Below are 16125 nucleotides of genomic sequence, written 5' to 3' on the forward strand. Positions count from 1 at the left end.
TTTAACCTGTTCATGAAAAACTATTTATAAAAACTTTCAGTATGAGGTCCTGGAGCCTCTGAAAGCAGGACTGCTCTAATGCATTCCCTTCTTTCCAGTTTAAAGTTTTCCCTACTGTTTTGCCTTTGTTGCAATTTACTTCCTCTTCTGTGTGGAGTGGTCGTGGTGTCTTCTTCTCTTTGCAGTTGTTTAAAAACTGTTACTCTCTCTCCCCAGTGTCTATTTCTCCATACTAAGAAGCAGGAGAAATTTAGAGAAATTTAGAATGGAAATGCCTCAGAGTGTCTTGACTTTACCCTGAGAGGATAGTCTCCATCAGTAATACTACTTGACAGGATTTGGGGTTTATCAGAAAATCAAATCAAATTTCTGTAACACAGTGCCTGTTGCGACTATCCTTTACTATCTGATCCTGCATCTGGAGTTTATCTACGTCGATGCCATTAGCAGAAGCTGACCAAGCTCAGCTGTATGTGACTTCTGAGACATTCCAAGATTGCAGGCTGGGTAGTAAACACCATTTCAGCCCTGTGACTTGAGTTCAGTCAGCATTAAACATGAGAATACAGGTGTAGAGTGTAATTGGTTCATAATTTCCATTTAAATGAAACTGCAAGAGGCTGTGAGTTCAGGATACGAATAGAGTAAGCTGTTGTATAACAGGAAACATTTTAGAAGATAGATATGAGAGAAATATACAAGCAGGACCTATTAACAAATAAACTCTCTTATCTGATCCTCAGAAATGAATGTTGCCCTGATTTTTATTCATCCATCATCCATCCATTATCCACATTATCCTGCATCATTGACCTTTCCTTAGCCACTTTTAATCCATATAGGAACTTGTCTTGTAAATGTTACTTTACTGTCTTCCTATATTATGTGATATTCTACAATCTAAACAGGACCAGCCTATAAGTCCTATTTATTGTCTTTAATAGTGCCTTTAAAAATGCCAGTGTATGAGAAGTATACATGAGGAAATTTCACTAGCTCTTAGTGTGATTCTATTCCACTGAAGTTGTATTTCCTAAAGTTTTCATATTTCTCAAAAGTTTTTTGTTCTTGTTATTTTTTTGATTTTTTTTTTTTAAATCACTGATTGTTTCTTAGACTTTGTCTGTTTTGGAAGTCAAATTTAGTTGATAACTTTCCATAATTTCCTTCCTAAAACTGTTATTTTGCTTGTTTCTCTTTAGTCTATTGATACCTTGCTAATAAAGATGCCTCATTGTAGTCCAATAATTTGTCCATCATCTCTTTCAGGATGCCAAAGTGTGTCTCATCTGGTGTTTGGGCTCTGACTGTTTCTATTGATTTGAAATTACCCAAGACTTGTTCTGGAGAGGTTGCTAATGTCTCTACTTTTCCACTGTCCACCTCGGGACACATTGTTTTCACTTCTGGCATCTCACCTTACATTTTTCTTGCAAGAGGAAGAATGTGTTTATTTTTTCTGCAACATTTTATTCTGTTGCAAAGTACTTCTCACTGTTTTCTGTTGGTGCAATGCTTCCCTTTATTTATCTTTCCTATTCTGATATCTTATTTTGGTTTCTTTTCATTCTTTTTTTTTGGCATTTGTTTCCCAATTATCCATTCGAGGTTGGCTTATAATCACCTTTTCCTTGACCAAAGCCTTTTTCTTTGTATGCCTCAAATGACTTAATCTTTCTCTCAGCAGCATATAACTTCACAGGTCAGTTTAGCACTCTTTTTGTCTTTAGTACTGCCTTTTGAGAAGAATTAATTGCTCATGAAAGAGGCTGAAGTAACAGAAGATAGGACAAGACTGGTATAAAAGTGTAAAGGCAACAGAGAACTAATTCCTATGCCTGAGCCCACAGCAGTGGACACAGACCAGAGATGAGTCCCTGATTGCCATGAAGGGGATGGAGGGGACAGCAACCTCTGGCATGCAACAGCAGTTGGGGTGCTGACTGGAGGGGCTTAGAGTAGGGCCAGGCACAGTTTAGCCAGTTGGGTTGAGGTATCTGACACCATTTTCAACCATTCTCCCTTAATTTGGCAATTAGTTGTAGTATGAAATTTTGATCTGCATTATTGGTTTTGATACAGTATTTGAAAAGCAGGATTAAACACAGCTTTGATAGAGTCATATTTACAAACACAAGAAAATGAAATGCATGAACATATGGTCAGCATACTGGAAGCAGAGCCAGTAAGACTTGCTTGTGGGTGTTGTGGGATGTGAGGGCTGGGGTGACTGCAGCAAAAGCAGTTAGAGTGTAGGGGGTATTTTTGCCTTCAAGATTGCTAATCAGCATCTCCTGCAGCTTGATCCTGAGCTTTTAATCCAGTTTCCAATCCTAGCGATTTCAGTCCTGCCCTGAGGTAATGGAAACAGAAGGATCTAGCCAGTTGCCATCCAGTGACCATGGAGTCTTTTAAATGGAAATCACCATGTCACAGTATCGAGGACAGCAGCAGTGCCTCATAATGAGGATTTTATTTCCCTTTGCCATACCATTCATAATGTAGCAGTTTGGTTAAGTAGCACTGATAAACTGAGTGGTTTGGACCATGTATAATACTCATAAAACTGACTCTAAAGTAATTGATAATTAAATCTCTGAACTGCTGTGATAGACTGCAAGTACTACAAGTACATTAAAGGTTTTGTTAGTTTTAAGTTATGCAAAGTAGAAAGTAAAATAGTAATGAGTGTTCCCTCAAGTGACCTCTAAGTGTGATGCGTAAAATGTGATTTAAGTAGAGATCCTTCTTCATCTGTAGGATATAAGACATATAAGACATGTGATGGCATTGGCTACGAGTTCCTTATTAAGCAGTGTTGCTCCTGAGGTGATGCTTTGCCTCAGATGGGTAGGGAAGCAGCCTGACTGTAAGAAAAAGCATTCTTCAATGTAGGTAAGATAGGAAGGCATTGAATTGTGATATACTTGTAGGTGCAAAAGAGTCTCCAAAAGCTTAACATTTGTTAATTTTATGTAAATTGACTCTGCTCTTTCTGTGGGAAACTTGTAATTCAAAACAAGCATTGAAGGATATCGTGTCTATAACATGTAAAATATTAATATGTTTTCCTTGGTTGTAAAGACTTCTTGAAGCAAGTGTGTTAGGATTTGCATTCATTAACTGATTATTTTTAAGGAATTAATGTCTGACATTAGCTGATTATTTTTAAGGAATTAATGTCTGATTTTAAAAAGTATAACAGAGATCTCATAGTTAAAACTTCACTTTAATTATATACTCATTAATTTCACTTAATTTTGCATTTTTCAGTAGTCTTTACAGTATTTTTTTCTCAAAGAGTGAGTTAATGAAATGTTGTTTCCTTATCACCTCCCTGTGTATAAAATTTGTCAGTCCTGAGGGTCTAGATGCTCCTCTCATTTCTAAGCAAACCAACTTTTGATAAAGATAGAATTTACACATAAATCAGGACAGCAATGTTTCTCATTACTCAGACAGACATAGATACATACACTTATTTGTGTCTTTGCATATGTATAATGTATTTCATCATGAATTCTACAATATGTCTACAGCTTTCTCCCAGTAGGAAAGCTTTATTTTCATGTTTATTCTCAGGAATACTTAGGAATTGAACACGTAAATGAGATTTGATGATAGAAAAGGAATTTTGAGATTACTTCCTGAAATGTTGCCTCACTGATACACCAGCTGTGTACTTAGTTTATAGGTTTGCAGTCTGAGGTACTTGGATTTGAACTGGCAAGCTTTTCAATTGTTTAAGGAAAGAGATGACAAGGGAAGAATTCACTGGGGAAATTATTCTCTGTCCTTTACTAATCTGCAGAGTTTTCAGTTGGCACTCTGCTTTCTTTGGGAGAGCAATCTGACTGTATTTCATAAAGAAAAGTCAAGTGTTTCAAAGACCCACAGACACTTCCTCATGGGTTTTTTTAAGGACATCGTCATCTTACTTGAGACATAGCCATCTGCCACCTCTCAGCTCCCAACAATTTCTGTGTCTTCAAAGAACAAACACACATCATATGATAAGGGTTATCTATATGACTGTTGTACCAAACTGCCATTCATAAGAACAGTATCTCTAACAATCTGGGTGTAGCAGCAGGCAAATACTACATACCCTACCTCCTCCCAAGTATCATCACTGGCTGGGCACCCGCAGCACTTGTGAGCAGCAGCTAGGCAGGTGGGATGCAGCTCTGGTGCACAGAGTAGTGTTCTTGTTGCTCTAGGCTTTTGGTGACAAAGGCAGTGAGTGAGATTCAGGCACTGGCAATTCCTGTATTGGAAGTTTCTGAGAGATGCTCCTGCTTTGCACATTATCTGCAAAGCAAACATAGACATTTTCAGTTTGAATGAATTGTGAGATGACAAATTCTTGGGGTGTTGAGAATGTACTAACCAGCCTTGGTTTGCCTGGGAGTTGGGAAGGTACAGAGCAACTTTTTGGAGCTTTTAAATCTAAATAATGAGGAGATGAGCATTTGCTACCGTATCATTATGGACTGGCCTATCAGAAATTAATTGATATTCAGCAGTGGCAACTGTTTTGCCTTTGGAACTGAATTGTCCCAGGGTTGACAGGGTAGCTGGGCACAACCTGCTCACTGCTGTTTAGGTGTAAATTTTTGAAACCTCAGTTCTTGTTCAGAGAGAAATTGTTATAACAGGGAAACCATAAAGCTAGTGGCAACAGAATAGGTTTCTCACTTGTGCAATTTGGTTTTAATGCACAAAGATACCAATGAGGTGGGTTAACTCTGCTTGTATTATCTCTGATTAATGCAGTGACCTTGCAGTTAAGTTTTTTGCTTCAGATTCCCCAATATGAAATGAGAATAGTAATGTTCAGTATATCAGAAAATGAGAGAAAATGTCATCTAATCATTAAAGTTTTAACAGAAATGCTACTAAAAAATAAAGGTAAAGCAAAACAAACACAAAACCCCTACCACAAGATAACAAAGGCTTGCCAAGGATCCCTGAATTGTGGAGCTGAAGTCTTGAACCACTACTCTTTTTCATAAGAACATATCTGTGTAATTCCTTTCTTTAATTTTTCATTCATTTCAGCTAAAACATATTTCAGATTTCACAGAGAAGTCACATGAAAATTGCTTCTCAGATGTGCATGAAGATGTAATTCATGTGCGATGGGGATGCACGAGAAGTGTAGCTCAGACTTTTCTGCAGTCTCCCCAGGCACATCTAGTTTGTGTCAATCAGTCCCTACCTCAAAATGTTTTCATGTTTCAGGTTGGGAACAGCTTGAAGCGTTGAAGAAAATCACTCATGTGCGTACAGACAACAATACTTAATTCTATAATTAGCTTCAGGCAGTGAGACAATTGGAAAGATTTTTTGCCAATTTTTTAACTTATTTTGGCAGATTTTTATTAAAATGAAAGCTGCTCATTAAAATAACTTTTGTTTTGAACTCGCAGACCTTGTTTACAGGAGTACTTCTATACTTTTAAAAAAAGAGAAATAAGGAACATCTGTGATAAAACCTGATATTTAGAACAGAAAATACATACAATAGGCTGATGCCTCATGTATTTTAATGAGAAAGAAGACAAAAAATTACTTAGCTCTAAGGATTTGAATGCATCCCTAATGAGGATAATGTCCTGCCCTCAGGTCCTCATGGTACAGAAGGACTGGATTACAAAGAAGAGAAGTGAAAAATAATTTAAGGTTGATGATGAGTTCAAGATTCAAAATGTTGTTAGTTCAGGGAAAATTTGAATTGAAGTCATAAACTAGAAACACACATGAAAGTGTGAGAAAAAAAGCACTGAACCCTCTGCCCAAGTCTGAGAGAATGACTTTGAAGAAAAGGTAAAGATGATGACTGGGCAACTTGTCATCTAAGACCTTCTGGTTTTAATGAAATTATTCTTCTTCAATGACACTCATGGTGCTTGGTGTGTTGTGGACTACAGGCGCTTGTTGCACAGTGCTATAAAGAACAGCCATATGGGGACTTGTTGTAGGCATCCCTGTGGTTAAACTGGGGATGTGGGAGTCTCAGGGGAACCTCACTGCCCTAGGGCAAGCACATTTGAAATGCTTTTTGAATAAAGCCATTTCTAACCACTTTACCCCACTGCCTCAGTGGAATTTCCCGTATTTTGTTCCAGGAAATCTGTGATATTTATAGGTTTTTTTGCTCTGAAATGGTAAAATCTCTCCCTCCACCTCAATTTTCAGAGATTCTTATGTAGTCTAGGCATGTTGGTGCATTTTTGGAAACCTGTAAAACCCACAAGAGACAGTCCCATACCTTCTCCCTGCTGCCACTGACCTGGGCAGGTTCCTTACTCCTGCAGCTGCTTGTCGTGAGTACTTGGCTCTACTTCGAAATCTGGATGCTGCCTGAGCATGATCGTGTCACTGATGTGACACATGGAATATTTTACAGTGGGGAAGGAAGAAGTCTGGCTTGAGGGTATTTTGCAGATAGCCATAAAACATCTGTAATAGACCACTGTCAAAGCAATGCTGCACAAGCCTGGCAGTAAACTGATGGTGACCATCACTGCTTGTCTCTTCTTGGTACTGATATGCCTGCACTGCCCTTCACCTGGAACCCACAGCTACCTTTGAGCCCATCTTCACACCATCCAAATGAAGCCAGATTCAGGATCAGAGTCCAAAATTGCCTCTATTGGTACCAGAGAACTGAATGGGGATTTTAGCAGTCTTTTGTTACACACTATAGATACTTGTTATTTTCCTTTGGATCACTCTGCACAGCATGTACTCCTCTCGGCTGGTAAAGGTATCCATCTCCTTGAGTCTTAATAAAGAGCTCAGCTTGGGAAAAGTGCGTACAAAAATGCATTTTTAAGAGCCTAGAGTACATAAATTGCTTTGTTTGTTGAGCAAGGAGCATTTTTTGATGTCTTTATAGGAATGTGTTTTATAGGATAACAAAACTCTTTTTAGCTTGGTATTACATATGTTTCTATTTCAAAAGAAAATGCTAAACAAAAGAAATGTTAAACAAAGCTTAGCATTAGTATTGTGATGAGGTACACAACTATCTTTCGAAATCCCCATAACACTTTTCTGCTCAAAGGAGTTAGCCTTGTTTTCTCTAAAGTCTCTGCAAAGTGTAATGCTTCATTAAAATTAATAAGGCTGTGACCTACATAGTTTACAGAAGAATTAAATGCGGTAATAATATGAAGACTATATTCTTACTGTGCAGTTAATTTGTGTTTTTCTTTATATTATGAAAGTTCATTTCTTCCTTTGAAGTATGTGTCAGGCTAGTGTACAAATAGTGTTCACTAAATAAGAATGGGAAAAGGGTGACTTTGTGGCCTTTTCTGGCATATGTTGATAGTTTTTAATGATGCCTTGTCTCCTATTCCACTAGTCCTGATGTCTGATGACTCAAGCATCAGGTTTTGGAGAATGTTGTTAATGTTTTTTTAAAAAAATATGTTCTCAAATCTAAAAGGAAAAATTCTGTCCAAATTTAGATACAGTTGAGGTCTAGATTCACTTGGTATCCAGACCTTCCAATTAAAAACAAACTCTAATCTTTGATCTCTGGCCTTGAAGACAATTCTGCCATGCTCATGGACCTTTGGCCTGTGAGGACAATGTGGAACATTTATGATCCTGTGTTGTGGATTTGCCTAGGAAAGTTTGCCTAAGCAAGAGCAGCACAATACGGGTTGGGACAGAAGCTGAAGACAGGTGACCAGTTAGTTTTTACTACAGGCAGATATGGTAGCTGAACTACTGTTGTTGCCTAACTTCATGTGTTATAAACTTGCCATTGGCAGTTGTCAGAGACTTGGTTGATGTCACTCACATAGGATGATGGTTTAATGGGGAGAAGTCCTTCAGTGGAAATGGCTGGTGGAATGTTAAAAAAGTACAACTTCATGGGTCACATCCTTGTCCCCAGGCTTGGTGCAAGAAAAGTGAGTTTTCTTTTAGAGAAATTTGAAAGAAAACTTCAAAGAAGTGTTTTCTTTGATGGAAAAAAAGAAGTCCTGTGTCCTTGAAGAGGACTGTTGGCGGTCTACAATAGTTTCCAAAATTGGAGGTTAGGCATATTGTGTTTGTCTCTGTGTATGAGGCTTTTTTTAATTGGCACATAGCAAATGTAAAATTAGAAAGTGATACAGCATTAAAGAAGATAACATTGAAAGAAATTCTTAGCAGCATTGAACTATATTACTTTGCTGGAAGTTCGAGTTATACCTCATGGGTACTTGGCACATTTCATATTTTAAAAATTATTGTGACCTGTAATTTTTCCACCCAATGTTTTTTTAGTACAGCAAAGGATAAGACATCACTGCAGTTTGATCAGCCATTAAACTTGTATTCAGTCTTAATATTGCCTTTATGTAGGTGGGTGTTACAGGAAATGATCAGTATCTCCTAGTTTAGTGTATTAAAAAAAAATTCTTTCTTTTTCCTTCTTTCAGTGGATCTTAAGAAAGGATCATGTCCAAGTGCTGCAAAATCAAATCTTCCCAAGCCCTGCCAGTCTGGACTTCGTCCTCCAGGTTATTCCCGGTTGCCAGCAGCAAAGCTGGCTGCATTTGGTTTTGTTAGGAGCTCAAGCGTATCCTCTGTCTCCAGCAACCAGTCAAACGACAGTGCCCAGAGTGATCAAAGCAGGACAACTAACCGTAAGTCCAAAAAGTGCCTTTCTTTCTGGAGGGATATTAAATAGATGTATTTCAGGATTGTCCAGATTGGAGTTTCTGTCTAATTTAAGACTAATGAAATCTGTGCAGTACTCACTAATCTCTTTTGTGCCACTGACTTTGGTTTGCTATCTTGATTTCTGAGTCAGATTTATTTTTAAAAATATTACTAATAATTATTAAATATTAACAAATATTTAGTAAATATTAAATATTTAAAATATTAATAGGTGAATAGGGGCTGACTGTACATCATATAAAAAGTGGCTGGTTTCCCTGATACAGAGAAGATCCCATTAAGACTGAACCTGAGGCATTTTTGTATTTTGTTTTTACCTGGAACATCCCTTCTTACAAGATGAAATAGTAAATAAACGTAGTAAACTGTGTATGGTAAGTAAATGGCAGCCAATGCAGAGCAGTTTAGGACAAAGATTATCTAAAATAAGCTATATGGTCTTTCTCATCTTCTTCTACTTCTTAATAGTCCGTATAATAAACTCAGTTTAGAAAACTGAGCAAATAATATGAGCTAGTGATATGAAAGTGATCAGAACTGATATCGTAGCTGTTGTTTCATCTACCAGACTTTGAATGATCCCATGGCAGAAATGTCATTCCAAATCCTATTTTCTGTAAAGGCTGTTAATTTCATGAGGTACAAAATAATCCCCACTGGATCATGCAGTCCTTTGGAAGAGTGCGCATGCCCTGGGCTCAGAGCATAAAGGGGAATTGAGGAATTTTCATGCCCATTTTTCTTTGAAGATTGGATTGAGCCTGAACTGTATCAATATCAAAGCAAGTGGTATCAGCCTGGGTGGGTTGCAGATGGGGCCGCCAGGTGATATGAAGCAGCAGAGGAGACAAGATGTTGCAGTCTCCTAAATCCTTCAGTGTTTGTATTACTTTGAAATTAATTAAAATAAATACAATGAAAATAGTTTAAAACCCTAAGGATTTTCTCTTTCTCCTTTATGTAGGGTGATTGAAATGCCAAAGACTAATGTGAGTAGGGACTTTAGCTTTTCCAATGCTTCCAAGATACATGCTTGTATCTTGTTTTTCTGTTGCACCGATCATTCATTTCTGTTTATTTCCTAATAAACCTTATTTTTAGAGTACTCAACCTCTTTTACTTTGTGTTTTTACCCTACCTTTATGCCTTTGGAAAGCTTTTCCTTTTATCTGGTATTGTAATCTTTTAGTCTTTGGTTACCTAAAACCTGTGTTGGGGACAGAATTACCTGATTTCTGATAAGACATAAGCCACATCTCAGCAAGGGATGTTGTTGGCTAGCAATTTGAGGTGTGAATCTGAAAAAAATGACATCTATCCATGAACACAGTAGATGCATACAGCTTATACAGCTGAGAATTCTCTAAAAGGAAAATACTCCAAGGTGTTGAAGTTGAGTCAGTTGATTTCCATTAAAAAAACACTGTGAAAGAAGCATTAATAATCTCAGACATAGAAAGTTACATCTGACTCTTCAGTTCTCTTAAAAAAAGTTGATTTTGTTTATATATTCTGGTGTACTTTTTTATTATATTTGTACATTAAGCCCATAAAAACTGAAACCATATTCCAGGCACTGGAAGGATGTGGAAGCATTTGGTTTCAGCTGACTTCACTGAAAATGGTAACTCTCTTTAATGTCGGGATCAGGATGTTGTAACCAATTTGTGCATATTACAAGAAAGGTTTTGATGGATATGAAAATTACCCAAGGGAAGTGTTCTCCTTGTACAAATTCATGTAGAGATGAGCACAGCCTGTCACCTGATGAAAAATAGCACCTATAATTCTGCTCTTTCTGCCAAGTTAGATAACTCATCTAAGCCTTTGTCTATTTCTCTCCACCACCATGTGAGAGCAAGAGAATGAGCCACTCCTGATGGTCTCCTTTGTCACATGGTTCCTGTGACATGCACAGCTGTCCACCCCAGAATTCTTTTATTTGTCTTTAGTTGGACAAGAGTGAGAGAAGGAGAAGGTGTGTTGCCAAGCAGGTGAGGGCACATCTCATGTTTAGGGTGCCAGCCCTCTGGTAAGTCATCACACAAGATGACACTTAGCATCTCATGCTTACTTTGGATTAAAGGCAACACAACTCTTGTTCATCATTCCTGATAGGGCAGATAGGTAGGAAGAAAAAAATTGTTTCCTTAGTGTTGATTTATTAACTTTCATAGAAAGGTTATTGGTGTGAAACTGTACCATCTTTTTCTATTTATAGTCCATGTACCAGCAAGAGTTAAATTAGTTGCCCAACACTCAGGGAGCACAAATTAGTTGCTTTCCATTCTACCTCATCTTATTTAACACAGAGCAGCAGTGCACTTCAACATGCACAGAAAGGATTTAGGGAAGAAGTATTGCCTCAGTAATCTTAGCATTTCTTCCCTTTACTGTCAGCTGGAAGAATGATTTTATTTAAATTAAATAAATAGCTGATTCTATAGATACTACCTGAGATCATGTCTTTGACTAAATCAGGTTTCCTAGAGGGTGGGATAAAGTTTTACTGTTAATTTCCTAGCTCATTAGGGTAGAAAATGCAAAACGATCTAACTTTAGAAATCTTCAAACGTACGTAACACAATTTCCCATTTAAGCAGCATCTCTGTGTGTCAGGGAGACAGAAGTAGTTGATAACATCTTCCAAGTGTGCATATATTATAAATAGAGAAGCTGCTACTGTTGTCACTCAAGGGGCTCAACTCAAAATCATGAAGTATTGTAAGTTACTAAAAAGCCAATGACTATGGCTCCTCCACCAGATGTCTTGAGGTGCTAGCCCTTCCCAAACACATTTCTTTTTGTAAGTCCTAACCAGTGTCTCTGTCTAGAGAGTAAAACCCTACTTGTTTAGAGTAAGGAGACGTGATGTTTGTGTTGAGGGGAAGTTTGTTAATGGAGCTACAATGCGGCAGCTTTATTCTTCACCAGATTTCTCCCCTTCCTGTGACCCCTCTAAGAGCAGTAAGCCTGGATGTGCACAGAGCCTGTGCTATGCTCCTTGGTTGACTTTCTGGCGATACCTCGCATTTTCAGATTTACTCAATTAAATGGATTTTTCAACGGTGGGACTGTGCTCTTTTCCCATGGTAGAACAGGGGACACTGTGTAGCACTTGCCTGTTTGTCCTCTGGTCTTTCTTGGAGTTCTGTCCCTGGATTGTGGGTGGAAGCCAGATTGCTGTTCATCAATAACATGCCAATTGTGACAGTTGTGCCACCAGCTGCTAATCAGGATCAGTCATAGGCTCTGCTCCTATGAGGTCCTGCTCAATTTTGTGTTGAGGCTGGAGGGAGAGCTCTGGTATCCAAACTGCTCAACATCTCACCAGCTTCTGTGGCAGGGAACTGACCTTCAGGTCAGGGTCACTAGTCTGTTTTGACCATTTAAAATCCACTTTTTGGTGCCTATATGTGACTTGTGGTTTGCACACAGGGAAGCTAGGGTCTGTGAAGCTCATTCATGGTAATGGTGGCATATAAGGCAGCTTCTCACTTTGCTGAAGGAGGTGAGATGTAATGTCAGAAGCCAAAGACCATTCCAGTTCAAAGCTGGGTTCTAGGATGAATCAGGGGAGCTCACCACAGATCACCACTGCTTGTCCTGTCCTGTTCAAAATGAAATGGTTAAAATGGTTCAGGGTGAGCTCTTTGTTCAATATGGAGGACAAGGGCAGTTGTGTTTGAATGAAACAATTCAGAGAAGTGGAGGTAGTGAGAGATCACTGTACCAGAGGAGGTGGGGGTGTGTGGTGTGTCCATCCTTTGTTGCTACAAATGTTCCTCTCTGCTCAGTGTGAAGCCTGCAGCTACTCCTGCCACTTTCACACCTCCCATCTCATGGCTTCCCACATCAGAGCAGCTTTATACCACAGTGCAGCAAGGCCCACATGATGTCTTCTGCTTGGGCAAAATCAGATGGTCTGACACCTGATGGGCATCTCGGAAACTCCAGGCTGAGGCTCAGCTGCAGGTCCTGCTATCAGCCCTCCCCAGGTTTTTTCTGTGCCACAGATAGGTTTGCCCACTAAAGATTACCTGAAAAATTCAAGTTTACAGTCAGCTCTAGACTACTGCTTTTGAGGTTTTCAAAAATGCATATTTTAAACCATTATTCTTTATTTAGATGAAAGGGATTTTGTCAAAAACCTTTTTGCTTGTTTTCAGTCTAAGTTGGCTAGAATTGAAAAATTCAGATAGTCCAATCTAAGAGGAGTGTGAATGTATTCTGCAAAATATGAGAAAAAATTAATGACTAGAAAGTCATGTTGAGGTCAAAAGCAGCATGATTTGGGAGTGAAAGAATTGTGTAAACATAAAGAAAAACTCCTAAATAGCTAATTTATAACAAAATACTTAACTTTGTGTATTTTCCCTTGGAATTTTAAATTCACTATGTTGAAGTCTGCTACAATGAAATTTGTCTAAGAGATTCATGTCATACACCAAAGGCCCACAGTTGTGGGATGTGATTCCTAGTATTATCTTGTGATTCTGCAGTGAGGTAATATGATGCTCAGACTGTAACTTCTGTTTTACTATTTTGGGGGGCTTGGAGTTCTCTCACTTGCTTGTATCTGCATTTTTAGTGATCAGCTGAATACCCTGCTCATGTAATTATCTTTATGTACTTCATCAGAATAGACTCTAATGTTTGTAAGTACCACATGGGAAAGAGTTTGTTAATAACTGTGGAAGAGTTTGATGTGTGGAGAATTTGAAGGACAGATTGTTCAGAATGAGTTAAGGTATGGTAACTGCTATGAGTTTCGGAAATGGAGAAATGTAGGTATAATGTCGGGAAATACTTCAAAGTCATAAGGTCTACTAGTCTATTAAATAATCTTCCAACTCAAGTGATGCAATCCCTGTTGCTCAAGATTCTTAAAATAGAATACTAACATGATGTTAGAAGCAACTCTTCTCCAGTGAGGCACTAGACTTAAAGACATAATGCTATTCAATATCTACTCACAACTCTGAATGCTGAAGTGATTTCTTTTCAGACTTGTCATGGTTTGAAATAGCCCCAAAATCCAAATCCCCAGCTCTATTCCCCCTCCCACATCTCAACCTAATGTGAGATGGGTTTTTCCAGACAAAACACACCAGACTCAGAGTGGGGGAAAGGGAATATATTACAATGACTGTACAAATAAATACCATATCACATTATACACATGATCACAAACTATCTCTACCATGACATATGTATTAACAGTGGATCAGATCTCTTCTCCCCTCCAAATAAAAGTCCAGGAGGGAAAGAAGGACAGATCCCTTCCAGTCCTTAAGCAGCAGCATCTTCTGAGGCAGCAGTCTGTCTGTCTTCTCCACATGCAGCAGCTGATAGCTGGATTTCTGCCAGCACTCACGAGGGAGGTATTCAAGCCTCTCTCGGCCCCATCGCCTCCAACCGAGGGGTCTTCCGTGGGCTTCGTAACCCCAGACAAGGTCGTATCACCACGTCATATCACGAAGACACAGGGGGGTCTTCGTGACGGTCTGGTATCTCCAGGAGACTCAGCTCCTTGCAGGGCCTCTGTGCCCTGTCTCTCAGGCTGCCACCGTGGCAGCAGTGCAAGGGGGGAGCCAAGGTCAACTCCCCCTACATTCCATCTGGTCGTCCCGGTCTAGCTACGGGAGGCTCTGAGCTTCTTAGCTCCTCTCTCACTCCGGTACTGCATGTCCAAAACTACTCTCCAAAATAGGAGTCCATCTCCCTCTTCTCCAAGAGGGGTCTCAAGGGAGTTTTAGGGGATCTGGTACAGTCTTACCCCCAGAACTCTGTCTCTCAGGCTGCTGGCTCTCTTTCTCTTCCCTTTCCAGGAGTCTTCTCTCTGGTGCTGCATGTTGTTTCTGCTGCTCCTTCAGTTCAGGTGTTATCTATCCTGGCTCTCTGCCACTGTTTCTCTGGTCAGTGCCGGCTGCTGCTCTGCGCTCATGGAGAAAACATCTCCCGGCATAACTACAGGCACCTAGCCCAGCTTTATGCTGTTCCAGGTCCCTGCAGCCCCCCCAGCCAGGGGCTGGGAGGCCCCAGAGGGCCCAAGGGGCTCAGAGCCCCTTCCTCGTGGCTCACAACATGGCCACCTCTCCAACAACCAAACTACAACTATTCTTTTCCGGTGAGCTTGTGGGATGTTGACATTTTTGCAGGAGCGCCCATTGGGCAGAACTTCAAAACTTCCAGGGGTTTCCACCCCTTGGGGTCTACCACTTTTCTTAGCCTCTAGGGGAAAACAAGATTCAAACCACGACAAGACTGAACAAGAAAATGGTAGTGAATATTTCAAAACTTGTTTTAGTATCCCATGACAGCTATTGCTTTGTTAAAAATTATAGAAATATGAAATTGCATGTTTTATGTAAACTTTCATGATCCCTTCTTCAACATATTGAATTTCTCACTGGTTTTTGACCTTGCATTCCCTAGCCTTGCTAAATGTTGAATTTCCATTCTAGTGAGCAAAAATGTCAAAGTCTCAGATTCAGGTGGGTGGAGAATTGAGGAAATTAAAGTAAGAAGAGAAGCCTTGAATAGATGCCTAATTGCCTTCAAAATGGGTAGAACATTCAAAATTGTCACATGGTAGATACGTATACTAAGTGTTCTTAAATACGTAAGTATTATGTAAATACAAATACAAAGAATTTCCTACCTGAAAATACGTTCCAACCATTTTTTTATGACTGATTTTGTGTTCGGTTTTCTATCTGACAAATTCAATTTTTTTCCCCTTCTGATCTTGTTCTGATATTAGTATTTTGATGGAAGAATCACTTTATGCCATCATTTCACTCTGAATAGGACTAAAATAGAACAGTATTGAGTGAGGATTCTCAGCTTTGTGGGCGAAGCATCTGGAAAAATGCAGTATGTCATCCGGGAAGAGCAACGGCTAAAAGAAATTTTAGCTGCCTTTCAGACTCTCAGCATTTACTTTTCATACTTTAGTTGTTAAAGGTGGGCAAAAAAACCATTCGAAGAATGACTTGGAGGTGTGGGCACAGAGGTTTCTCTGTGTTTCCAGAGACTGAAACAACAGTGCTGAATTATAAGTTGTCCATTAATTTCAGTGGGTTTTAGCTATGGTGCTTGTGATAGTACTTTAAATGTGATAATATTTTAATAGCTTAGATAATGTTTTTGCTATCTTCACTGTTACCTCTTTCCCTGCCCATCAGAACACACAGCAGAGGGAAGCAGTTCCGCACTGGGAAGATCTGTACCACCCCTTGCAACGATTGAGTACAGACAGGAAGATCAAGCTGGTTTGGAAATACAGAAGTACTTTTATATAAAGATGCCAACCAGAAATATAAAGGGGTTTCAAATTTGCTGAGCTTAAGTTTGTCCAAACCAAAAAAAAACAAACCATGAAACTCTCAAGTCTGCAAAGCTCACTCATTATGAGCAAAGAACTGTTGAAAG

The 16125-nt window shown here is 39.2% G+C and overlaps 1 protein-coding gene across 1 annotated transcript in view; it reads left to right on the plus strand.

Moving 5' to 3' along the window:
- MTUS2 (microtubule associated scaffold protein 2) overlaps window positions 1-16125 on the plus strand; it is a 249632-nt gene that overhangs the window by 88122 nt on the left and 145385 nt on the right. The window contains exon 4 of the mRNA XM_018071556.3: window positions 8445-8651. Coding sequence (XP_017927045.3) covers window positions 8445-8651 — 207 coding nt within the window. The remainder of the gene's footprint in view (window positions 1-8444; window positions 8652-16125) is intronic.

This window comes from Manacus vitellinus, unplaced genomic scaffold, assembly GCF_001715985.3.
Source record: "Manacus vitellinus isolate BGI_N305 unplaced genomic scaffold, ASM171598v3 scaffold_2_pilon, whole genome shotgun sequence".
In the NCBI taxonomy this organism is placed as follows: Eukaryota; Metazoa; Chordata; class Aves; order Passeriformes; family Pipridae; genus Manacus; species Manacus vitellinus.